Genomic DNA, 26,665 nt, shown 5'->3' on the forward strand with positions numbered 1-26,665 from the left:
AACCAGAGTTGCTCAACCACACTTTGCAACTAAAACCCAAAAGAACTCTGATGAAGGTAATCTCTTATTGCTTTTGGTATTATGTAGTCTTACAAGTATTTGCATAATTAAGTGACCGCTACAGCCCATGATTCTGGACTAGAATATTAGGGGCTGAAAAAGCCTCGATTACATGCACTGTGTAAATGCAATCACATCAACACACTGGCAGGCGCCCCTTTGGTGGAGCTGAAGTTCCAAAGTAGACAACTCTACCCTGTGCGTGCTAAGCCGCTTTAGTCGTGTCTGACTCTGTGCGACCTCGTGGACTGCAGCCTGCCAGGCTCCTCTGTCCACGGACAGCTCTAACTAGAACATGAGAAAGGCAGAGTTCTGTACTGGATTTCAGATGCTGCACGGGCCACTAACTGACGCTGCATCTCACCTTGCGAAATCTGAACATCAATAGTTAACGCCGGTTTTCTCCATCTGAACTCTTTTATGCTAACACTGGATATTAAACCCTCGCTCCATAAAGAGAGCCCCAGCCTACCCTGCAGAAGAGTTAGGTTCTCTTGAGGACAGCTGATCAAGGGAGGCCTGGACAGCTTCCACCACACACTGAGAATGGTCGAAGGATGACTGCACCTGTGCGTCCTCTGCAAGCATGTCACCACCGGAGGAGCGGGGCCAACACTCGCTCTGGGGTGCAAAGCACACAGGTGCTGCCCAACCATCAGACACGGCTGAGCTCCGTGAGACAGACCTGCGGCCCCCAAGCCTGAGGCTTTCTCTGAGAGGCTCAAACTGGTCCACTTGACCCTCCAGACACAACAGGGAGGTAACAGGATTAGGAGAGAGAGCACACCCTGCGGGCTGAAAAGGCCTGAATCCGGCTCTAGCATTCACTAGCCCTGTGATGCTGAGCTGGTGGCTTCACCTCTCTGAGAATGCTCCACACTCTGCAAAAGGGGGCTGCCACCCCCACCTCAGATGGCATCCATGTGGTGTGAATGGAATATGGGGGCGGGGGAGTGCCTGACATAGAACCTTGCTAGCTTCCCACCCCCACCCTTCTCCCCTTTTAAACTGGCATACTCCCCCTAACAAGTATCAAGCCTCTGGGACAGACTGTCTTATTCATCTTTGTATCCACCACAGTAGGATCAAAAAAGAACTGCTTCCTCCATAGTAACTATCAGTGTTCTTAGGAGATCTGGGTTTAAGCCTATTTTGAGAGGAAAGACTATTCCAGAACTACCCACAATCTTTCCGCACGGCAGCCCCTCCTCCCAGCATGCATCTTTTCTGTCATCAGATCCCTGGTGTGAACTGCTCGTGTCCACTGAACCCGCTGGGGGCTCTACACCTCTCCAGGCCTTCCCCCCGACCTCAAGGGTGAGCGTGACCCACCTTCTCCGCCCTCCCATGCCACTCCAGCTCCAGCTTCCTCCATCTGCTGCCACAGCATCTTCCTAAGATGCACATCTGTCTTTCCCTTCTGACTTTTTTAAGAGGCTGCCCCACCTCCCAGGCCCTAAGGGTAAATGGCAGCTGCTACTAAAACCCCAAACACCGCAAAAAGAAAGTGAAAGTGAAAGTCGCTCAACCATGTCTGACTCTTTGTGACCCCATAGACTATACAGTCCACAGAATTCTCCAGGCCAGAATACTGGAGTGGGTAGCCGTTCCCTTCTCTAGAGCATCTTCCCAACCCAGGGACTGAACCCAGATCTCCCACATTGCAGACAGATTCTTTACCAGCTGAGCCACCAGGGAAGCCCACCACACAAAACCTCCATGACCCTTGACCCTCCAACCTTGTCTCAGCCCTGGACCTTCAGTCTACACTCTCTGGACGCGCTCCCGCCATTCACGGTTTTGAGCACATGCTGAAACTGACAACCCCCGATGCACGCCTCGAGTCCAGCTCCGTCACCTGAGCCCCAGGCTCTTTGAAACCATCACTTGAATGTTGACTGGCTTCTGAAAAACACATTTACCACTTACTCTGGAACCCAACCACCAGCAGGTACTCCCAGTTTCAGTAACGGTCTCAAACTTCCATTTTAGCTAACAGCCCCAGGACACGCCCAGCTGTCTGAGTCAAAACCCTGATGTCACATTTGACTTCCCCTGTCCCTCACCCGACCCCTGCGCTGTCATCAGTCCTGCCATTTCTATCTCAAAGTATATTTCAGCTCTGGTTCCAAGGGACCCGGACCCAGCCAGCTCAGAGCAAGTGTGTGCTGAGTCACAGTCCTCCAAAGGGTGCTCCCTGAAGAGGGACGTGTTCCCTGGCACCAGCCACGTAGGAAGGCACTTGAGTCTCTTATAGGAGGCCCAGGAAAAAGGACTCATGGTTCTCCCACGGTCTGAACTTTGAAGGGTTAGTGGACACATCCACCAGTGAGCAGGTGAGAGTGCAGGAATCGAGGCAAGGCTTCAGTCACTGCCATCCCCGGGCCCTGCGAGCCACAGGAAAGGCCCTGCGTCCAGGGCACTGCCCAGCCATCACAGGATCCCACCCTGCGTTTCCCAACCACACGCCCTCGACCTGTCCTTACCACACTTCCTTCTGTTTTGCAGCCCCCCGACCCCAGGATGGGTTGGACCCTTTCAGGAATCTGGCCTTTCTCAAGTGAGACAAAGTCAACAAAAAATGAAAGTGTCCACATTTGGACCAGACCCTTGAAGGAGAAACAAGGCCTCCTGGCCAGCACAGCGATGGCAGCAAAACCCCTCCCCAGGAGGTGAGATGACCAGGGCAAGAATGCAAGGTCCTCAATCAGCCAAGGCATCTCCCTTCACAGCTGACTGTGTGTGCTGGGGGTCTACCACCACCAGTTAATGACATGCCCATCAGGGGTGGCCGTGAGCCTCAACAAATACACAACCAGCTACTTCTTACCGACATGGGTTAAAAGTAAAGGCTGGTACAGGTAGGGCCTGTCCGTATGCTAAGCTAAACCACAGACCTGGCTAAAGCAGAGAGGAAGCCATGGTCACCTGTACAGGTCCTTGTGCCCATCAGATCCAAAGCAGCTAGCGATTTAGGAGAAGGGCATATTTCCCCGATCCCCAGGAAAACTGCCCTTATAAAGGTAAATGCCCTTTAGCAGACTAGCCTCTGCCCTTTTATGACAGAAAGTCACTGGGACAAAGTAAATGGCACAAGCAACGTGAGCGTGAAAGAAGACCTGGTGACTGCTCCCTCCAGCAGCATCCCTCCACGGCCAGCTTCGTCCAAGGCGGGCGTGTCTTCACCGGCAACCGCTGGCCAGTAAGCACCGTCATGCATACACAGCGACAGCCAAGATTCGCGTGCCTGGCACGTTTGTTTGAAAGCCAGGGTCAAGCAAGGTGCAGCAGACTTTGTCTTTCCAAGTTAAAATATTCCAGGAAAAACCCCTCGCAGCCACTTAAATCAACTAGCATCTCACTTCCTCAAACAAAAAAAAACAAAAACAAAAAAAAAATTAAAGTGCTCATTTGTCACCAAATGTGAGACCAAACAGGTTCCCCAAAGCAAGAATTTGTACAGCTATCTAAGGCCAGTGGGTTATGTGCTAAAAAAGCAAAAAGAATTCGAAAATAAAACGATGACCGGGATGAGACATGGATCAAGGCAGCAGTTAGGTTTCAGTTTTCTAAAGCGATCAGGCGGTGAGGCGGCAGCAGAGGGGGAGTCCGGCTATTTCCAGGGCAACCCGTGCACAGCCTACCTTTTCAGACCCAACAACACACTCACAGGGCGGTATGAGAGAAAAAGAACAAAGGAAAAGAAAAGAAAGAGGAACAGCGAAAATTAGAAACACACCAGAACAAAAACAACTTTGACAGCACGTTCAAGAACCGACATGGGCTCTGATGAGGCCGGGGCACGTGTGGCCGGACGGTAAACGCCCCCGCGCCCTCCCTCCCGCGGCTCCCGGGAAGGCTGGGCCTGCGGCTGGAGGCACCTGCCGCGGAGCCCGTCCACGTGGTCAGAGAGGTCCGCGCTTCAGACCAAAACTCCACCTACATTTGGACGTTTCCTCCCGAGCCACAAATGCGATCCCCTTTCAGGCTGGGCTCTTCCTGTCACTCCTACCGGGAGCTGCGGGAGACACTGTGGCTCTAGGCTCTGTTCCCGAACTGAATCACTGTCTTGAAAATGAGACAACTGAGACCCGTGGTGGCGACAAGGGACACACAGTGACCCTGGAGGCAAACGCTTCCGCTGAGGTCGCTGGCGTCATGATCTCACCGGAGTCCACACGATGGCTGAGTGTTCATGGGGGCAGTGAGAGCCGAATGGGCCCACCGGGAGGGAGGGAGGTTTCGTTCGCTGCTGACTTTCCGGCACACGGAGGCTCTGGGTAAACACCTTGGGACAGAATTGGCCACCATGTGCCAAGCACGTGTCCTGAATCGAGTTCCTCCCGCCAGACTGTGAGCAGAGATCCCAAGAGGCAAAACAGGCATTCTCAACATTTCGGCCTGCAGACCTTTGGGTCCACAACCTCAAGAAGTTGATGATCAAAAATGTCCCTTGGGGCCTCGTGTGACAAGGAGAAGGCAGCGGTCGAGGGGTCGGGGCCCTCAGCTTTGGTTGCTCACCCACGAGTCTGTCCTGCTGTTGCCACAGGCACTAAGATTTGGGGAATGCAGGTGCACGCACGGGCCCACCTTGTCAGGGACCATTACCTCGGCACAGACCCCACCTGACACCTGGGGCTCAGTAGGAGGTGACAGGTGAGTTGAGGGGCCGGCCGGAGTAGGTCTGGTGGGTCTGAATGGATCTAAGTGGGTCTGAGTGGGTCTGGTGGGTCTGAGTGGGTCTGAGTGGTCTGGTGGGCCTGAGTGGGTCTGAGTAGATGTGAGTGGGTCTGGGTGGGTCTGGTTGGGTCCGAGTGGGTCTGGTGGGCCTGAGTAGATCTGAGTGAGTCTGAGTGGATCTGGTGGGTCTGAGTGGATCTGGAGGGTCTGAGTGGGTCTGAGTGGGTCTGATCTGAGTGCATCCGAGTGGGTCTGGTGGGTCTGAGTGGGTCTGGTGGGTCTGAGTGGATCTTAGTGGGTCTGAGTGGGTCTGGTAGGTCTGAGTGAGTCTGAGTGGGTCTGGTGGGTCTGGGTGGGTCTGAGTGGGTCTGGTGGGTCTGGTGGATCTGAGTGGGTCTGGTGGATCTGAGTGGGTCTGGTGGGTCTGGGTGGGTCTGGTGGGTCTGGTGGATCTGAGTGGGTCTGGTGGATCTGAGTGGGTCTGGTGGGTCTGGGTGGGTCTGAGTGGGTCTGAATGGGTCTGAGTGGGTCTGGTGGGTCTGAGTGGATCTGAGTGGGTCTGGTGGGTCTGGGTGGGTCTGAGTGGGTCGGGTGGGTCTGGTGGATCTGAGTGGGTCTGGTGGGTCTGGTGGATCTGAGTGGGTCTGGTGGGTCTGGGTGGGTCTGGTGGGTCTGGGTGGGTCTGAGTGGGTCTGGTGGGTCTGGTGGATCTGAGTGGGTCTGGTGGGTCTGGTGGATCTGAGTGGGTCTGGTGGGTCTGGGTGGGTCTGGTGGGTCTGGGTGGGTCTGGGTGGGTCTGAGTGGGTCTGGTGGGTCTGAGTGGGTCTGAGTGGATCTGAGTGGGTCTGGTGGGTCTGGGTGGGTCTGAGTGGGTCTGGTGGGTCTGGTGGATCTGAGTGGGTCTGGTGGGTCTGGGTGGGTCTGGGTGGGTCTGAGTGGGTCTGGTGGGTCTGAGTGGGTCTGAGTGGGTCTGAGTGGGTCTGGTGGGTCTGAGTGGGTCTGAGTGGGTCTGAGTGGGTCTGAGTGGGTCTGGTGGGTCTGAGTGGGTCTGAGTGGGTCTGGTGGGTCTGAGTGGGTCTGAGTGGGTCTGAGTGGGTCTGGTGGGTCTGGGTGGGTCTGGTGGGTCTGGGTGGGTCTGGGTGGGTCTGAGTGGGTCTGGTGGGTCTGGTGGGTCTGAGTGGGTCTGAGTGGGTCTGGTGGGTCTGGGTGGATCTGGGTGGGTCTGGTGGGTCTGGGTGGGTCTGAGTGGGTCTGGTGGGTCTGGTGGATCTGAGTGGGTCTGGTGGGTCTGGTGGATCTGAGTGGGTCTGGTGGGTCTGGGTGGGTCTGAGTGGGTCTGGTGGGTCTGGTGGATCTGAGTGGGTCTGGGTGGGTCTGAGTGGGTCTGGTGGGTCTGGGTGGGTCTGGGTGGGTCTGAGCGGGTCTGGTGGGTCTGAGTGGGTCTGAGTGGGTCTGGTGGGTCTGAGTAGGTCTGAGTGGATCTGAGTGGGTCTGGTGGGTCTGGGTGGGTCTGAGTGGGTCTGGTGGGTCTGGAGGATCTGAGTGGGTCTGGTGGGTCTGGGTGGGTCTGGGTGGGTCTGAGTGGGTCTGGTGGGTCTGAGTGGGTCTGAGTGGGTCTGGTGGGTCTGAGTGGGTCTGAATGGGTCTGAATGGGTCTGAGTGGGTCTGGTGGGTCTGAGTGGGTCTGAGTGGGTCTGGTGGGTCTGAGTGGGTCTGGGTGGGTCTGGGTGGATCTGAGTGGGTCTGGGTGGGTCTGGGTGGGTCTGGGTGGGTCTGAGTGGGTCTGAGTGGTTCTGAGTGGGTCTGGTGGGTCTGGTGGGTCTGAGTGGATCTGAGTGGGTCTGGTGGGTCTGGTGGATCTGAGTGGGTCTGGGTGGGTCTGAGTGGGTCTGAGTGGGTCTGAGTGGGTCTGATCTGAGTGGATCTGAGTGGATCTGAGAGGGTCTGAGTGGATCTTAGTGGGTCTGATAAGTCTGAGTGGGTCTGGGTGGGTCTGGTGGGTCTGAGTGGATCTGAGTGGGTCTGGTGGGTCTGGGTGGGTCTGAGTGGGTCTGGTGGGTCTGAGTGGGTCTGAGTGGGTCTGGTGGGTCTGAGTGGGTCTGAATGGGTCTGAATGGGTCTGAGTGGGTCTGGTAGGTCTGAGTGGGTCTGAGTGGGTCTGGTAGGTCTGAGTGGGTCTGGTGGGTCTGAGTGGGTCTGGTGGGTCTGAGTGGGTCTGAGTGGGTCTGGTAGGTCTGAGTGGATCTGAGTGGGTCTGGTGGGTCTGGGTGGGTGTGGGTGGGTCTGATCTGAGTGGATCTGAGTGGATCTGAGAGGGTCTGAGTGGATCTTAGTGGGTCTGATAGGTCTGAGTGGGTCTGAGTGGGTCTGATCCGAGTGGATCTGAGTGGGTCTGGTGGGTCTGAGTGGGTCTGAGTGGGTCTGGAGGGTCTGAGTGGGTCTGGTGGATCTGAGTGGCTCTGGGTGGGTCTGAGTGGCTCTGAGTGGGTCTGATCTGAGTGGATCTGAGTGGGTCTGGTGGGTCTGAGTGGGTCTGATAGGTCTGAGTGGGTCTGAGTGGGTCTGATCCGAGTGGATCTGAGTGGGTCTGGTGGGTCTGAGTGGGTCTGCTGGATCTGGAGGGTCTGGAGGGTCTGGTGGATCTGGAGGGTCTGGAGGGTCTGGTGCAGGCAGCTCTGCTCCTTGGTGGTGCCCGGGCTCGTAAACCTTGCCACCTGGGCGCAAGGAGCAGGAGGGCAGGGCGGGCATGGTGACAACAGGGTCATGCGAGCAGCAAGTACAGCTGTAGGTGTGACACGCCCTGACCTTCCTGAGGCCACACAACGAGTCCAGGTGCGGGAGGGAGGCCCCTGCAGACCCTGCCAGGCACCACCTCCAGGGGCAGCCCAGGGCCTATGGGCCTCTCCCCGCAGAGCTGGCCTGGACTTCTTCCCTTGGTTCTCTGACATCTTTTCCTCTAAGTTATCAACAACCAGAAAGTCAGGTTCGACCTCCGTGAGTTCAGGAAACCCTGAGCACCTACTCTGCAGTGGACACAGCGGCGCCCACATCATGCCCTCCATCCTCGCCTGCGGGACCAGCACGTGAGCTCTGCAGAGGACGGGAGAGGCTCAGCGCCCCAGGCGGCAGTGCTCCTGCCAGTGAGGGGACCACGTCTCTGCTCTCTTCTGTGGGAGCATCGCGGGGAAACAGAGCAGAGGGCAAGCAGAGACCCCGCAGAGCTCATCTGCGATTCTGATGACTGCAGCACAGGGCTAACATGAGGACTGAGTGATCCCTGTGACGCAGAGACCATGAACACGCTGTCCTCTGCACCAGGAGCTCTTTTAGGAGTCTCTGCAGTGGTTCTGATATTCTAAGTGGGGGACCTGGCGCCGGGGCGTCTGGCAGGAGGAGGGGCCTGGCCTGGGAGGCAGGAGGCATGGGCCCAGCTCCAGCCCAGCAGGCTGGAGTTCTGCTGCCTCTGGGGCTCAGCACCCACTCTACACACAGAAGGGGTGAGGCTGAATAACAGTCTTCACAACGCGTCCTGGGGCAGCGCTGTCCGATAGGAATAAGATGCAAGCCACATGAATGAAGCTTTCCAGCTGCCACATTTAAAAAGGTAAAAAACAAACACTTGCAACTGATTTTAATAATGGCCTTTGTTTGATCTCATATATGTAAAACATTATCATTTTGACGTGCAATTAAAAAAAAAAACACTAAGTCCACATTCTTCTTCCCAGACTAAGTCTCAGCACCTGTCCTGCCTTTTACCCTCAGCCCATCTCATCTCAGCTCAGCCTCCTCTACTGTCCTAGTGACAGTGGCTACCCTCTGGACAGCCACTCCAGGGGTCCCACCGGGGGGTCTGGGCTAAAAAGGGGGAGTTAAGTGTCACACTAACCCTAAAAGGATCTCCCCCAACCAAAGTCTGTCCCACTCAATTTTAGAAAGTCTGAAACCCAGTGGACTGCACCCTTCCCCCTCCACCATTGCAGGGAACCCTCCCACTTGCTCCTCCCTTTCTGGAGCCTGGGCTCCAGGCCGACTTACCTACTGTCTGTGTCCAGCCCCACGAAGTCCTTCTTCTCGAAGGGGACACAGAGGAGCGGGATCTTGTCCCCGGACTTGTCCGTGGCCCTGTCCAGGCGCTTGGACTCGAGCACGATGAACAGCGACTCCACGAAGTCCTCGATGCGCTTCTCCACCGTCGCGCAGTCCTCGTAGCTGGGGTAGAAGGCCACGTCGGTACGCGGCTGCTCCGCGATCTCCCCTTGCAGCCCGAACACGAAGAGGCGCGAGTCATACAGCGTGGAGCCATAGATTTCCTTCTGCACGTGGAACTTCTCGAAAGTCTGCGGCCAGTCCTTGGCCGAGAAGCAATCGGTGATGGTGATGAGGCCCACAACCTTGCGGTGGGTCTGGAAGTCGCCCCACTCGCTGTTTTCGGGCGGGTAGTGGTGCCGGTAGCGGATGTAGAGCGCGCGCTGCGAGTCGCGCACGCTGATCTGGCTCACCGACGAGATCCTCTTGTAGATCCTGAAGAAGTTCTCCTCCGAGACGATCCCCACGGGCTGGACCACCACGAGGAGAGTCTGGTGGTCCTCGGCGCACTGCATGTAGTCAGGGACGCTCATGGTGAAGACCCTGCCCAGAGAGAAGAAGGGGTTCTGAGGCTGCGCACGGGTTTTGCAGGCTGCCTCCCACTCCGGCACGCGGGGATGCCCGCGTCCCCCAGCTGGAAGACTGGCCGAGCCCCAAGCCAAGCGGCGAGGTACCGTTTGTCCTCGGGGGTTCTGCGTGCCGCTACTATAGTTCTTACCACAGTACCCTGCTCCTAGAGCAAGCTTGGAGCCCCTGCAGTTTAAAAGGAGCCTCTCAGGTTTTCCATTCCCGGTACCTCAGCAGACATGGGTGTGGAGTCAGTGCTCAAAGAAGGGTGAATAAATGAAGGAAGGAAGGAATTGCTTCCTCAGCCTCTCAGCAGAAATCATGAGGATTTCGCAGTGGAATCAGAAGAGCAGGACTCTACTCCAGGCCACCTGAGCTCCTGAGCTGAAAACTAATGGGGGGAATATAAAACTTGCCTTCTAAGAAGATATCTGGATTAAGGAAGGGTGCAAACTGCAAAGTGCCAAGCACAGTGTGAGACAGAAGGAGGAACTACACACCGTTACCATCCCTTATTTCATAAACCGAGTTTCCTTGGGAGAGTTTTTATAACCTTGCTGTGCCAATTTTGACAGATATAAAAAGAAAACAGCATCAACTATACTCCAGTAATTATTTTTTTAAAAGAGGAAGAAAGAAAGCAATATTACCTGATTCTCAGTGCTGTTGAGGAATTCAGTTAGATAACCCGTACGAAAGCATCTGGCCCATAAGAGTTAATAAATGTTTGTTAAATGAATGGTCAAACAAGCAGATGAATGCTGCCCCGTCCACAGAGCATCATCATACCACTGCCTGGAAATCTGAATCCCCGTGCCACCCCAACTCCACACTAGCCATGTCAGTGACCCAGACAAGCCTGTGTGCTTCTCTAAGCCCCAGTTTAATCGTGAATAAAAATGTGGATAATAAGACAAACCTCAACGGATTAGTGAGTCAGTACTCTGGTTTCAATACTGTACTGTAACTTTGCAAGATGGAGGTTGTTGTTCAGTCGCGAGGTCGTGTGTGACTCTTTCCACCCCATGGACTGCAGCACGCCCAACTTCCCAGTCCTTCACTATCTCCTGGTTTGCTCAGATTCGTGTCCATTGAGTCAATGATGCCAATCAACCATCTCATCCTCTGCAGGACGGTACCATTAAGGGAAACTGGGCAAAGGGTCCACAAGCTCTCTCAACATTCACACTGTTATGCACCCATCTCCTGAATGTGTTCACCTTTGCCAACTGAAGCTCTGTCCCCATTAAACACTAATTCCCATCCCTTCAACCCCAGTCCCAGTCCCACCATCTACGTCCTGTCTCTATGAGTCAGACCGTTCTACGCACGTCATCTCAGTGGAACCGTGCTGTGACTGGCTCATTTCACTTAGCACAATGTCTTCAAGGTTCATCTGTGTTGTAGCATGTATCAGAATGTCCTTATTTAATGCTGAATAATATTCCCTGGAATAGTATATACATTTATGTATAAAGGTATATAACACAGTTTATTTATTCATTCATTGAAAGTCATTTGGGTTGTTCCTAACTTGAGCTACTATGAATAATACTATTATAAACATGGGTATACAGACAAAATGTTTTAAGTATAAAAACCACCATATTTGCAAAGATGTAGATATAGATGTAGATGCAAAGGTAACTCCTATTTGACAGGTGGGCGTGTAGACTGGTACGTCCCGGGCCCGGCAACTGCCTTGCTAAAGGAACTCTGGCATGTGGTGGGCAGGTTTATAGAAGCAAGACCTGGAGAAAACAAAGCTGTCCACTGTTAGGAGGCTGGGTAACTAAAGTGTGGTCTTTTAACACAACAGAATACTTCGAACAGTGAAAATGAACGACCTAGAGGAACAAAGATGAGTCTCAAAAACATGATGGGCAAACAAAGCAGGTTATGGATTAATACAGGCAACACCATTCCACTTATGTAAAGTTTAGCAGGCAACACTAAACAATGTGTTGTTTACACATATGGTAAAATTATAAAGAAAAAGATAAATGTGGACAGTGGTTACTTGGGTGCAAAGAGGATGCAATTTGAAAGCGAAGCCGCAGGGCTGCAGAAGTAGCAGTGGTGTTCTGTCTCTTAAGCTGGATGGCAGACCCACGGGTGCTCGTCTTGCCCTTCTTTAAACTGTACATAAACGTCCAACGTTTCACAGAAGAGTTAAAAAAGGAAGAAGATCCTATGGGGAGGGAGGTTCAAGAGGGAGGGGACATCTATACCTGTGGCTGATTCATATTGATGTATGGCAGAAACCAACACAATATTGTAAAGCAATTATCCTTCAACTCAAAATAAATAAAATTTTTTTTAAAAAGGAAGAAGATCCAACTTCAAAAAGCTTACAGAGTGGATCTCAGCATGTTGGCTAGTTTCGGGGCCTGGCCCCAGCTCTTCTCCTCTATCAGGAGATGATTCTGCTGATCCCAAAACACCCTGCTTCTATGAGCAAAGAAGTTGCTGCACAAAAAAGGCACGTGAGTTACAGGTGTAGATCTGCCTGAAGACAGGTGGCCTGTGGATCTCAGACACAGTTTGAGGATAGGAGGTGTTCAATTTCTCTGGTCTGAGGTAAAATGAGAAAAATACAAATAATGTTTAAGTGTTCCATAAAACTAAACTTGGTATGTGTCTTATGAATGTTAACTATTATTGTTATTTATTCTTAGATTTGGAGAAGAAAATGGCAACCCACTCCAGTATTCTTGCCTGGAGAATCCTATGGACAGAGGAGCCTGGTGGGCTGTAGTCCTTGGGGTCGCAAAGAGTCGGACATGACTGAGCGACTAAGCACATTCTTAGGTTACGAACTTTCTCATTTTTTTGCTGTTAAAACATTCTTTTTTGGGGAGAGTCAGGGGACTTCCCTAGCGATCCAGTAGTTAAGACTCCTCGCTTCCAAGGCAGGGGGTGTGGGTTTGATCCCTGGTTATGGAACTAAGATCCCATTTGCCTCGGGCTGCAGCCAAAAAAAAAAGTTCTGATTTTTTTTTTTTCCCCAAAATGGCCAAACCACACGACTTTGTAGGATCTTAGTTCCCCAACCTGAAACTGAACCTGGGCCAGGGCAGTGAAAGCACCCAGCCTTAACCACTGGACCACCAAAAAACTCCCAAACACTCTTGCTTTTATAAAACAATAGCGAGAGTAGTTGGCACCAGTTTTCCATCATACTATCTGGGCAAAAATAAAAACTGACGAACGTTTTCCCTGAAGGAGCTCACTATCAGCAAAGTTCTTGTTCACCTTTGCCACAGATTCAAAATATGCAACTAACACTGGAATAAATTTGTCTCATATAAGGTGGGAATAGGAAATTGCACTAGGCACTTTACAATCTATCAGATCATATTCAGACTCCCCAACAATCAAGAAACAAGCATTCCTATCTTCAGCCTTACAGATAAAGAACCAGGCTCAGTCATTTGCTCAAGGTCTCCTCATCTGTAAGTGGCAAACTGGCTGCAGAGTCCATGTTTTTCCACTGGTTTCTTCAAGGGAGAAAGAATCTAATGAAATGAGCCCTGGCATTGAGTCAGCTCTGGTGTCTGAGACTCCAGTTCAGTCCAGTCGCTCAGTCGTGTCCGACTCTTTGCGACCCCATGGACTGCAGCACGCCGAGCTTCCCTGTCCATCACCAATTAGTCTGAGACTAATCTAATATGAATATTAAAACATTAAGAATATATTTCTTCAGGGACTTCCCCGGTGGTCCAGTAGCTATGACTCTGCACTCCCAATGCAGGGAGCCTGGGTCTGATCCCTGGTTGGGGAATTAGATCCCACATGCCGCAACCAAGAGCTCCACACTGTAACTACAGATCATGCTGCAAGGAAGATCTAGGACTCCACATGCGGCAACTAAGACCCAGTGCAGCCAAATAAATAAATATTTATTTTAAAAAAGAATATATTTCTCCAACTTGGTATTTCCTCAAAAAGTTAAACATAGAGTTGCCATATAAACAGCAGTTCCACTCCTAGGTATATACCAAAGAGATTTGAAAATACACGTCCACACAAAAAGTAGTACACGAACATTCATGGCAGTATTATTCATAATAGCCAAAAAGTGGAAACAACAGAGACTTCTATCACCTGATAAACGGATAAACAAAATGCAGTCTATCCGTATAATAGAATCCTACTCAGCCATAAACAGTACTAACATTGCTACAACATGGGTGATCCCTGAAAACATTATGCTGAGTTAAAGAAGCCAGGCACAAAAGACCACAAATTGCATGATTCTATTTACATGAAATGCCCCAAATATGCAACTCCTTGGAGACAGAGAGTAAGTTTGTGGCTGTCGCGGGTGCAGGAGGGGAGACTGACAACGGGTATGGAATTTCTATTTGAAGTGATGAAAATGGTCTGGATTAATAATGGTTGCACAACTGGGAATACACTGAAAACCACTTAAGTGTACAATTTAAATGGGTGGACTTTACCGTATTCACATTCTCTCAATAAAGCTGTTACTTGATAAAATATTTCTTAACTATTTTTCCCTCTATTCCACTGGACAGCCCTACAATTTAAGAAAAAACCTGGCCAAGGGATCTTTTAAGGACTGCAAGATTCCTGGGTCTCCAGCATCATGTCTCTAGTGCTGTTATTTCATACTAGGGAACACTAGCTGGGCCGGACTAGGAAGAGACTGTAACTACCTTTTCAAAATCGCCAGTTGCCTTTAAACTGGGTGGGGAGGAGCAGACAAGACGGAGGAGGAGGTCACAGCCTTCTGCTCATTTTTAACTAACCCGAGCCTGCGTTCGGCACTGTGGATCCCTCTGTAAGAACAAGTGGAATCCACAAGCACCCCACCCTGACACCAGCACACTCAGCGTGGAAAGGCGTTCGCGCGGGGCAGATGGATTGGGGGCGGAGACCCAGGCGGGCACCGGCTCTGCATTTCCGAGACTCGGCCGAGTGAAGCTGGACTTGACAATTTCAGGAGCTCAACCGCGGGAGACTGTGCCTGACGCCGCCGCGGGGGATCTGAGCCACTTAGAACCCAGAGGAGATGGAGGAAGAGAGGAAACCGAGAGCCAGGCGGTCCCAGCCGCGTCCGCAGACCCCCTGTCGGGGCCGGGGGCCGGGGAGGGGCCGGGGACGGCCGGCGCCCGCGGAGGGGAGGCTGGGCCGGGCCCGAGAGGCGGCAGGTGCGGGCCGGGGCGGGACGGGCGCGGGCGCGGACGGGGGAGGCCGGGCCACTGGGCCGGGGCAGGTGGCCGCGGCAGGTGCGGGCGGAGTCGAGCCCCTCCGCAGGAAACACGCTGCCCGGCGCCCCCGCGCGCGCCGTGACCCACGGACAGCCCTCCCGAGGCCGGCCCGGTCCCCTGCCCAGGGGCACCCCCTTATTGCACTTACGCAGCCGGGGCCCCGGGCCCGGAGCAGGTGCCAACAGCGGGAAGGGCGGCGGGGCCGGACAGCCTCTACGGCCGCTCCCCGGGCTCGGAGCTGGAGCTTCCGACTGGCGGCCGGGCCGGCGCCGCCCCTGCGCATGCGCGAAGCCGGTCCCGGGCCCGGAGGCCCGCGCCAGGTTTTAGGGGCGACGCGGACCCCGCGAGGGAGGGGCGAGGGGGACGGCCGGGGGAGGGGAGGAGGAGTGAGGTGGTCGCGGGGGGCAGGGAGGGGAGGAAGACGAAGGGAGAAGGGCGGGAGGGGAGCAGCTGCGACGGAGAGGAGAACTGTGGCTCCTGGGGCGGCGCACCCAAAAGGAAGCGCCAAGTCCTGCCTCTGCGCCCCTTTCCCTGCTCTCAGGGCGCGCAGCTCAAATTTCAGCTCAAGAGTGGAGCCCTTTGCAGCCCCCCCCCCCCCCCCCCCCCCGCAAAGTCCCTACCGGATCACGATCCCAGCGCCCGCGCCGAGCCGGGCTTCCAGTCGCTCCGGAGATCAAGCACCAGCAGGCGTGGTAGCGATGCTTAGAGCTACCTTGGGGCGAGAATAAGTTCCCCTTTTACTGTCTGGGAGACGATTCAGGGTGCCTCCCGGGCCTGACTTAACTGCTTGGTCACACACACGGGCTGGGCGGGGATGAGGAGGTCAGAGCCGGAGCCTGGAGCAGACTGCTCGAGGGCAGATGCCTGGTCCCCACCGGTCCTGGGAAAACCACTCCAGACTCTAGAGGTCCGGTCAAGGGCTCGGAATAAGCCCCCGGGTGTGGAACGGCTGTCATAGTTGCTGCACACAGCTGTCTAGGTAGGGCAGAAGCCACTTAAGAACTTAAACCCTTCTAGGTTAAAAAATAAACAAAACTTTAAAAGGAGTTTACATACGTAGGTTGGAATGTGCATAGCATAATTGAAAAATACACAAGAAATTCTCTCAAACCTACAATTTGTAGGTTTGAGAGAAAAGAGGATGAGGGAGACCTTCTTTCCCTTGTGTTTTTTTGTGTTTGAATTTTTTACCGTATGCATGTGTTTATTTTTAACAACAACAACAAAAAAAACTGTAATGGAGGACAGAAATAGTTCAGCCAGTACAGCAGCCATGGAATAACAGAGCCATCACTTTACTTTACCCAAACAAGCATTTATTGACTCTGCTGTGTGCCCAGTGCTGTTTTATGACTTATTATTTATATATTTTTAAAAAATAATAATATGCTATTCCTCATCCCTGCCCTGGGCTAGTGGAAAACCAATTGCATTCTATTGAATTGTTTTCCAAGGAGCGGGAATGAATTATAAACAGAACACATCTTCAGGGCAAAACCCGTGGAGTGTATTTCCTGCACACCAGCCAGGAAGGATTTTCAACACAGGCGCCCAGAGGCTGAGAGTACGTTTCCAGGACCCTGCGTAAAGCTACCCAGAGTGGCTTCTTCTTGGCCCTGAGAGCATAAGTTGACAGTTATAGAACACAGAAAACAGACATTAAAAGAGGCCACCTTTTAATGGAGGTCTATGTGCCAGGAATAGAAATCCATGTTTAGCACACAATGTCTTCATAAGATCCATGCCAGCCTGGAGAAGGAAATGGCAATCCACTCCAGTTACTATTGCCTGGAAAATCCCATGGACAGAGGAGCTTGGTAGGCTACCCTCCATGGGGTCGCAAAGAGTCGGACATGACTGAGCGACTTCACTTTCCTTTCCTTTAAAAAAAAAAAAAAAAAATCCATGCCAGGTAGCTATTCTTAGCATTGAGGTCCAGAAAGAACACTCTACTTGGCACACAAGTGGCTGGTAATGTTTAGGATTCAAATCTGAGGCTGTCTGACTATTATCTGTGCTCTTCCCATAGTCCTTCTCTGTTCTCATTCTATCTATAAATGGATAAGAGAAGCAATTTGGAAAGCAAGATTGAATGCTGGCAAGAGGAAACATTGCTATTTTAGTACAATGTTTCTGTTTTCGATGTACTCACATTAATTTTATTGTCCTATCAAATCTGTGAGGGAGGAAGGAAACTATTCTGCATTTTTATGAGAAAACCAAAGTTCAGAGACTGTAAAGGCTTGCCACAGCACCCCAGCCATCAAATGGAGGTGCCTAGACTTGTTTCAGGTATATCCTGCTTCTGCAGTTATAGTCCTTACACCGTTTTAACATTTCCTGAGCATCTCCTCTGAACGTTGAGAGTTCAAAGAATACACCAAATCTGCTCTCAAGGAGTTTTAGACTCTTAAAAGTTGGATTGGAAGGATCATCTGAAATCAAGTGCAACCTCACCAGCCACACCAGAGCCCCTCCACAGAAGTCCTCAGTTCAGTTCAGTCGCTCAGTCATGTCTAACTATATGCAACCCCATACACTGCAGCATGCCAGGCTTCCCTGTCCATCACCAACTCCCAGAGCTTGTTCAAACTCATGTCCATCAAATCAGTGATGCCATCCAACCATTCCAACCATCTCATCCTCTGTTGTCCCCTTCTCCTCCTGCCTTCTATCTTTCCCAGCATCAGGATCTTTTCCAATCAATCAGTTCTTCGTATTAGGTGGCCAAAGTATTGGAGCTTCAGCTTCAGCATCAGTCCTTCCAATGAACACCCAGGACTGATCTCCTTTAGGATGGACTGGTTGGATCTCCTGGTAGTCCAAGGGACTCTCAAGAGTCTTCTCTAACACCACAGTTCAAAAGCATCAACTCAGCTTTCTTGATGGTCCAACTCTCACATCCATACATGACTACTAGAAAAACCACAGCTTTCACTAGATGGATCTTTGTCAACAGTAATCTCTGCCTTTTAATATGCTGTCTAGGTTGGTCATAATTTTCCTTCCAAGGAGCAAGTGTCTTTTAATTTCATAGCTGCAGTCACCATCTGCAGTGGTTTTGGAGCCCAAGAAAATAAAGCCAGCCACTGTTTCCCCATCTATTTGCCATGAAGTGATGGGACCAGATGCCATGATCTTAGTTTTTTGAATGTTGAGTTTTAAGCCAACTTTTTCACTCTCCTCATTCACCTTTATCAAGAGGCTCTTAGTTCCTCTTCACTTTCGGCCATAAGGGTGGTGTCATCTGCATATCTGAGGTTATTCATATTTCTCCCAGCAATCCTGATTCCAGCTTGTGCTTCACGCAGCCCGGCATTTCCCATGATGTACTCTGCGTATAAGTTAAATAAGCAGGTGACAATATGCAGCCTTGCCATACTCCTTTCCCAATTTGGAACCAGTCCATTGTTCCATGTTTGGTTCTAACTGTTGCTTCTTGACCTGCATACAGATTTCTCAGGAGGCAGATCAGGTGGTCTGGTATTGACCCACACAGTCAAAGGCTTTGAAACAGAAGTCCTAATGGGGGTGGAAAGTTTCATGCAATGATACAGAGCCCTGTTAGAAAGTTCTCAAATGAGGCAAGTCTGCTTCCCTGAAATACCCAGTCACAAGGTCTCAAAGATGAAGACCAATGCCCAGTGAGGCTTGGTGGAGTTGAGAATTACCTCTGCTGCATCTGCTGCTGCTGCTAAGTCGCTTCAGTCGTATTCTACTCTGTGCGACCCCATAGACGGCAGCCCACCAGGCTGCCCCGTCCCTGGGATTCTCCAGGCAAGAACACTGGAGTGGGTTGCCATTTCCTTCTCCAATGCATGAAAGTGAAAAGTGAAAGCGAAGTCACTGAGTCATGTCCAACTCTCGGCGACCCCATGGACTGCAGCCTACCAGGCTCCTCTGTCCATGGGATTTTCCAGGCAAGAGTACTGGAGTGGAGTGCCATTGCCTTCTCCAAGAATTACCTCTGAAACCCATCAAAAGCAAAGATCAGAGCACAAACTCCATTACTTACTACCTATATAACATCAGTGTCTTCACCTACAAAATGGGAGTGATCACGTCATAAGGTCACTCTCAGGAGTGGGATAGATCTCAGTTCTGTCCCAGTTCTCTCATGTGCTACTTGTATGGCCTTAGGATAGGGTGACCATATATCCTGATTTGCCTAGGACAATCCCAGTTTATGCTATTGTCCTGGCTAAAAGCGTTCTGGTCAGGTGATGTGATCATCTCACTTTCGCAAAGCCCATCACCTCTCAGGTTTTCTGATCCACTGACAGTGTGATAAAGGTTTCCTTGCTAAATGCTATGCTAAGTCACTTCAGTCGTGTCCGACTCTGTGCGACCCCAGAGACGGCAGCCCACCAGGCTGCCCCGTCCCAGGGATTCTCCAGGCAAGAACACTGGAGTGGGTTGCCATTTCCTTCTCCAATGCATGAAAGTGAAAAGTGAAAGCAAAGTCACTCAGTCGTGTCCGACTCTTAGCAACCCCATGGACTGCAGCCTACCAGGCTCCTCCATCCACGGGATTTTCCAGGCAAAAGTACTGGAGTGGGGTGCCGGGTTTCCTTACTCCTTTCTAAGTTGTAGGGCTCTCTTCTGCCATACAGTCCACTCAAATATTTGCCCATAGGGCCATGTCTCACCTGGGTTTTCTAGGGCCCAGGCCATGAAAAAGGATGTTTGTTTATTTAGCACCATGAACAATCAGCCACTTGAGTGGGACTTCAACATCTACTCCATCAAAATAACACAGTCAGGGTAGCCACCATTTACCCAGCAGGGAAAGTACAATGCACTTGGTACAAATTTCTCATATAACCTCACAATAGCTCTATAAGGCCGGTTGTTCTAATGCGGAGACTAAGCAGTAACACTTCTTTTTCCTCTTTCTGAGTGTGGAAGGATTGATAAATAAGACAAAAGAATCAGACAATGGATATTTACAAGTCAATTTTATTACTAATATGTCAGCTGAAGAGGATGCTATAGACCTGGAGCCAAAATTTTGGTTTGGATTTACTAAATCCTTCACCTTAGAATTAGCCAGCCTTGGGAACCCTCCTACATTGTTGGTGGGAATATATGATGGTGCAGCCACTGTGGAAAACAGTATGGAGGGTCCTTAGGAAACTAAAACTAGAATTAACATATGATTGACCCAGCAATCCCACTCCTGGGCATATATCCAGACAAAACCAAAATTCAAAGATCCATGCACCCCCATGCTCATCAGATCAGATCAGTCACTCAGTCGTGTCCGACTCTTTGCGACCCCATGAGTCGCAGCACGCCAGGCCTCCCTGTCCATCACCAACTCCCGGAGTTCACTCAGACTCACATCCATCGAGTCAGTGATGCCATCCAGCCATCTCATCCTCTGTCGTCCACTTCTCCTCTTGCCCTCAATCCCTCCCAGCATCACAGTCTTTTCCAATGAGTCAGCTCTTCGCATGAGGTGGCCAAGGTACTGGAGTTTCAGCTTTAGCATCATTCCTTCCAAAGAAATCCCAGGGCTGATCTCCTTCAGAATGGACTGGTTGGATCTCCTTGCAGTCCAAGGGACTCTCAAGAGTCTTCTCCAACACCACAGTTCAACAGCATCAATTCTTGGCGCTCAGCCTCTTCACAGTCCAACTCTCACATCCCCCATGCTCACAGCAGCACTATTCACCATAGCCAAGACGTGGAAACAACTTAACATCCATCAACAAAGGAATGGATAAAGAAGACATGGTACATATATACAACGGAATATTACTCAGGCATAAAAAGAATAATGCCCTTTGCAGCAACAGAGACACAACCAGAGATTATCATACAAAGTGAAGCACAATGAGAGGGGGTTGGAGAAGAAATGGAATGGGAGGTTAGGGTTAGCAGATTTAAACTTTTAAATACAGAATGGATGAACAACAAGGCCCTACAGTATAGCACAGTGAATTATATTCAATATCCTATTGTAAAACATAATGGAAAAGAATATTGTATAAAAAGAATCTGTGTGTGTATATATGAAGTGAAGTTGCTCAGTCGTGTCCGACTCTTTGCGACCCTGTGGACTGTAGCCTACCAGGCTCCTCCGTCCACAGAATTCTCCAGGCAAGAATACTGGAGTGGGTTGCCATTTCCTTCTCCAGGGGATCTTCCTGACCCAGGGAACCCAGGTCTTCTGCATTGCAGGCTTTACCCTCTGAGCCACCAGGGGAGTGTGTGTATATATATAAAACTGAATCAGTTGGCTCTAGAGCAGTAATTTACATAGCATTGTGAATCAGCTATACTTCAGTTAAAAAAAAAAAAAGAATTAGCCAGACTTGAGTATCACCCAGTGCTGGTCAGAGGCCTCTTCAGTGGCCCAGAGTCACACAGGCTAATCAGGGACAAAGCTGGGATTCAAACCCAAACTAAGCAGCAAAGGTCATTTTAAACCTCACAAACCTACCCCCACCCCCTACCCCCACCCCCGGAAAATAACTATATTTTGTTTTCAGGGCAACCCACTCTACTACTCTCGACCTGAAGGATTCCACGCACAGAGCAGCCTGGCAGGCACAGTCCATGGAGTTGCAAAGAGCCGGACACGACTGAGCGGTTTTTTTCAGAGGTGAATGTAAAGTAATGGACGTGGCTCAGTAACTGAGCGGTTAACCAGGGCTCCACCTTACACCTTCCACTGCTCAGAGACTGCCTTCAGGGATGGGGACCCTTCAGGGAAAGTCCCTGGAGTTGAGCGAGGCCGGGTGGCGCCTCCCTATCCAAGAAGCCCATCACACCAGGCTTTAGGTGGAAAGAGGCGATTAAGGTGGCACAGGAAGAAAGGAGGGGATTCCGCAGACTGTCAACCAAATCCTGGAGTCCTGGAGATCGACTCCTCACTGAACCCCCAGAGCCTAGCACAAACTCAGACTCGCCGTCCTCTCAGGGAAGGCCAAACGAACCAATCCATTCAGTGAGTGAGTGAATGAAACGCCCAAGCCGGCCGCAGGAGTCCAGGCGGCTACCCCGCAGGCTACGAAGCGGCCAATCAACGCCTTCGCTCGCCCGCCCCGCCCCCTGGTGCCCCGCCCCCGCTCATCCAGCTACCCGGAAACCCCGGAGCGCCGGATCCCGCCCCCGGCCGCCTTGGTGCGAGTTCTTCTGCTCTAGGCCTGGCGGCGACTAGACGTCCATTTTCCCGCGGCGCTCAGGGAGCGGATTTGAAAGCGATTGGCTGGGAGACTGAAACTAAGCTCCGCCTGCCTCCCCGCCGCAGAACCGAAAAATCATTTCGACTAACGCCACTCCCCACCACGACGCCCCAGAGGAACGAAGGCTGTCCCAATAGGGCCCTCCCCCCCCCCCCCCCCCGGTCCCCGGGGACTGGCGGCTAGTGGCCGGAAGTGACGCACAAGGGCGAGCGGAAAGACGGAGGCCCGTCTCTGGTTGCCCTGGAAACCGAGCCCAAGTGCGTCAACCGCCTCCAGGGGGCGGGGTGTGAGGAGGCCCGGCTGTGTGAAGGTGGGGGTTTCGCTGTGAGGAGACCCGACTGGGCGGGAACGGCCCTCGCCTGCACTTCCTTCTTCACTCCCGAGCCGCGTGCTAGGGTCTGCGGACCCTGGCGTGTGGGAGAGAGTAGTGGTCCCCCTCCTGCGAAGTCCTGCCGCCACCTATGCATCTCAGTTTTCTAGTTCCAGCCACCCGACCTCAAAGCAGACCACTGCTATCTTATTTTTCCCTGAGGTGTGCCTTTGCACGATTCTTGTCTTTTCTGTATTGTTTCTTTCAGTTCAGAATGCCGTCCACCTAGCACATCCCTGCACCATGAAATGACACTCCTCTCAGTCTCCCCAGGCAGCCTTGGTCTGTGACAGATGTGTGGGTGATAAATGCTTTTTCTTCCTTTAACTTTGCCATATTTTTCCTCCTTTAGAAAGCATACATACATTGATTTCAAAATTATTCAAAATACATTGATTTCAAAAATAAATCATTTTTAAAGACACCAGCTCTTTGTCATCAAAGAACTTGTTACCTTTTTGGGTTACCTTTTTCACTCTTACTTTCCTTTTATCTGGAACAGTTTCTCAAATCTTTGTCTTTCATGACTTTAATATGTTGGAAGAATATTGTCCAGTTATTTTGTAGAACGTTCCTCATTCTGAGTCTGTCTAACGTTTTCTCATGATTAGATTCAAGCTATGTGTTTTTTGCAAAACAGACCACAGAAGTGACATGAACCCTTAGTGTATCACCTCAGAAGGCACATGAGGTTGGACTGTCTTGTTTGTGATGTTAACTCTGAACATTTGGCTACTGTGCAGTGGGTCAAGTTTCTCCACTATAAAAGTTACTCTTTTTTTAATTGTAATAAGTAAGTAACTTGTGGATCTTCTGAAGATACTTTGCTGCTGCTGCTGCTAAGTCACTTAAGTCGTGTCGGACTCTGTGTGACCCCATAGACGTTAGCCCACCCGTCCCTGGGATTCTCCAGGCAAGAACACAGGAGTGGGTTGCCATTTCCTTCTCCAATGCATGAAAGTGAAAAGTGAAAGTGAAGTCACTCAGTAGTGTCCGACCCTCAGCAACCCCATGGACCACAGCCTACCAGGCTCCTTCACCCATGGGGTTTTCCAGGCAGGAGTACTGGAGTGGGGTGCCATTGCCTTCTCCGAAGATACTTTAAGATCACATAAATAACCTGTTCTTCATCAGACTTTCACCTGTGAGTTTAAATCCACAAGTATCTCAAAAATGATTACCTAACAGCCTAGTAATGATTGTAATTTACTATTTAGTGCATTTTGAATGATGCACATGTGCTGTGACATTTTCTGGGAAGTAATGTGTTCATCTAGCAGATAACAGGTGGTCACTAAATATTACTTACAATATTAGGTTTCCTCCCTTTAACGTTTAATAAAGAGGTTTCCTGTTTCATAGAGTATAATCAGAAGCACTGGCTTAATTTACCATTCTATTTCCTACCAGCATCAATCTCAGTGCCTACTATATATTAGCAACAAAATTTTAGAATTAATGAAAGAAAAACATCCCCAAACACACATACATACACACATACACACCCCAAGAAGCTCTATCAAAGACTGAAAGATTATAAATGTGAGCAGCCAGTACTTAAAAAGAGTTCTCACTGGTGCATGGTGGGGACATACAGAGAGAGAAAACATGTAACTATAAGTTTTAGTATATCCAAATTTTTTAAAAATGGATTTTACATTTCAAAGTTAAGTTTAAACCAGGAAAAATATTCAAAACAGAAAAGAAAAATCTCGAGAAGCATTAACAACGTATGAGTAGCTGCAATCCCACGTTTGACCACCAGATGCCGGAACAAGCTAAGTAGCTACTTTAGGAACGCAAACGTTGTGTCTGGTCTGAACTGCTGAATTGTTGAGGATGGCCTCAACAACTGCCTCCAAGACCTGAGTTTTCGTCACTTTGTCAGGGTGAGCCTGGGTCAGTCAGTCCTGGGCAAATTCAGCGTAGACTGAAGTTAGGAAGGAATTTACAAGAAAGAATTGGCTAAATGGGCAGTGACAATTCTTGAGACTTAAACTTACTGTATAATATGCTTTATATGCTACATATAAAATAATAAATAATTCAATTGGAAATATATGTTGTATATTACATATCAAGTTACTACAATTCGAGTTATGTTATTCTTTATATCATTTGTGCCAAATATTACAGTATTGAAGCTAATTTTTAAAAGGAAAGACCGAGACAGTATCTGCCAACTCAATACAGGATTTACTTGAATTATTCAAATAACATAGATAATTCAAATAACTAATTAAGTAGAAGGGTTTTTTAAAATCTCAATTACCCATACTTTTGTCATTTCTTCCCTTTTTCTAAAACAGAGAAAGAAGATTCAGATCACCCCCCAAAAAGCAAAATAGAATAGTGGTTACCAGGGGCTGGCAGGTATGAGAAAAGGAGAGATTTGGCCAAAGGGTACAAAACTTTCAGAAGATGAGTAAGGGGGGAGAAATATCGATAACCTCCGATATGCAGATGACACCACCCTTATGACAGAAAGTGAAAAACTAAAGAGCCTCTTGATGAAAGTGAAAGAGGAGAGTGAAAAAGTTGGCTTAAAGCTCAACATTCAGAAAACTAAGATCATGGCATCCAGTCCCATCACTTCATGGCAAATGGAGAAACAGTGGAAACAGTGAGAAACTTTATTTTGGGGGGCTCCAAAATCACTGCAGATGGTGACTGCAGCCATGAAATTAAAAGACGCTTGCTCCTTCGAAGAAAAGCTATGACCAACCTAGCAATTTTTAATTTGCTAGCAATTTTTAATATGTTAGCGTATTAAAAAGCAGAGACATTACTTTGCCAACAAAGCTTCATCTAGTCAAGACTATGGTTTTTCCAGTAGTCACGTATGGATGTGAGAGTTGGACTATAAAGAAAGCCGAGCACTTTCTGAAGAATTGATGCTTTTGAACTTGGTGTTGGAGAAGACTCTTGAGAGTCCCTTGGACTACCAGGAGATCCAACCAGTCCATCCTAAAGGAGATCAGTCCTGGGTGTTCATTGGAAGGACTGATGTTGAAGCTGAAACTCCAATACTTCGGCCACCTCACGCAAAGAACTGACTCATTTGAAAAGACCCTGATGCTGGGAAAGATTGAAGGCAGGAGGAGAAGGGGACGACAAAGCATGAGATAGTTGGATGATATCACCATTTCAATGGACATGAGTTTGGGTAGACTCTGGGAGTTGGTGATGGACAGAGAGGCCTGGCATGCTGTGGTTCATGGGGTTGCAAAGAGTCGGACACGACTGAGTGACTGAACTGAACTGAAGTGGGGATCTAGGGCACAGCATCATGACTATAGTGAACAATTCTCAAAATTCCCAAGAGACCAGATCTTCAATGCGCTCACCACCAATAAGAAATGATGAAGGTGTTAGCTAACACTAAGCTGGTTATCTTATTTTTACATAGAAATGTATCAAATCAACTTGTTGTGCACCTAAAATTTATACAGTGTTACATGTCAATATTATATCTACAAAAAAATTTTTTTAAGGATTTGGACCAAACTGAGTCCATGGTAACCGGACATATCTACATCACGCCCCCAACCTGATAGGATGTAACCAAGAGGACAAAGCACCAGTTCTGTGATATTCCTGCCAAAGATGCACAACTGGGATTTAATTGTTAAGAAACAAGAAAGAAACCAAAATTTGGGACATGTTACAGTGTAACTAGTCTGCAGTCTTCAAAAGCAGGTGTCCAGTTCATGCAAATCATGGAAAGACTGAGGAGCTGTTCCAGATTAAAGAAGACTGACGAGACAGGACAACTAAAGGTCACTTGTGACCCTGGACTTGATCATTTTGCTTTAAAAAAAAACAAAAATGGAACAGCTAGTGAAACCTGAATGGAGCTTTGAGGATCAGGTGGTAATAATGTACTAATTTCCCGGTTTGGATTGCTGTGTGGTGGACTACAACAGAAGGCCCTTGTTTGTGGAAAATCCACACTAAGCTAGGCATGTTGGGCAGCCACTTACTGTAAAACAGTTTAGGAAAATAAAGTATTTATACTGTACTTGAAAATTAAGTTTGTAGTTGTTTAAAAATCATCACACAGAGAGTTCCCAAAAAAGTCCAAGCAGTTAAAAATGCACCACGATTTCCTGGCCTGACTCAAAGGTGCTGAATGAGAACACTGGAGGTGTGGCCTTGTGATGAGTGTTTGTGAAAACACTGCCAGGTTTGGAAGGCAGCTACTCCTGTGGCTTGGGAAGAGGAAGAACAGCCAGTACGTTCATGCAGACCTGTTTCCTCTCATCCTTCCATCCCATCACTGGGGCAGCTCAAAAAAACCATTCCACACAAGCTGCTTGGTCAAAATCAGCCTCCGTGGATCTCTGAGCTGTGTTCCACTCCTGACATTAAACTGGAGACTCTTTCTCCTCCATTTAAAAAAGTACCACCTCTTCTCTTTAACAAGTGGTGCTGGGAAAACTGGTCAACCACTTGTAAAAGAATGAAAC

The 26,665-nt window shown here is 49.9% G+C and overlaps 1 protein-coding gene across 8 annotated transcripts in view; it reads right to left on the minus strand.

The window, feature by feature from the left end:
• The window catches only part of TRAPPC9 (trafficking protein particle complex subunit 9), a 406,815-nt gene that overhangs the window by 371,264 nt on the left and 8,886 nt on the right, over window positions 1–26,665 (minus strand). For 3 of the 8 annotated variants that reach the window (XM_086337447.1, XM_086337441.1, XM_086337440.1), the window contains exon 3: window positions 8,779–9,372. In XM_086337447.1, the coding sequence (XP_086193573.1) occupies window positions 8,779–9,372 (594 nt within the window). Of the gene's footprint in view, window positions 1–8,778; window positions 9,373–14,781; window positions 14,921–15,253; window positions 15,471–26,665 lie in introns of those variants that run through there. The other 5 variants (XM_086337445.1, XM_086337443.1, XM_086337444.1 and 2 more) reach the window with 4 other exon arrangements.

The sequence above is a fragment of the Bos grunniens genome, chromosome 14 (genome assembly GCF_055505025.1).
Source record: "Bos grunniens cultivar Pamir isolate PY7600 chromosome 14, Bosgru_T2T1.0, whole genome shotgun sequence".
Classification (NCBI taxonomy): Eukaryota; Metazoa; Chordata; class Mammalia; order Artiodactyla; family Bovidae; genus Bos; species Bos grunniens.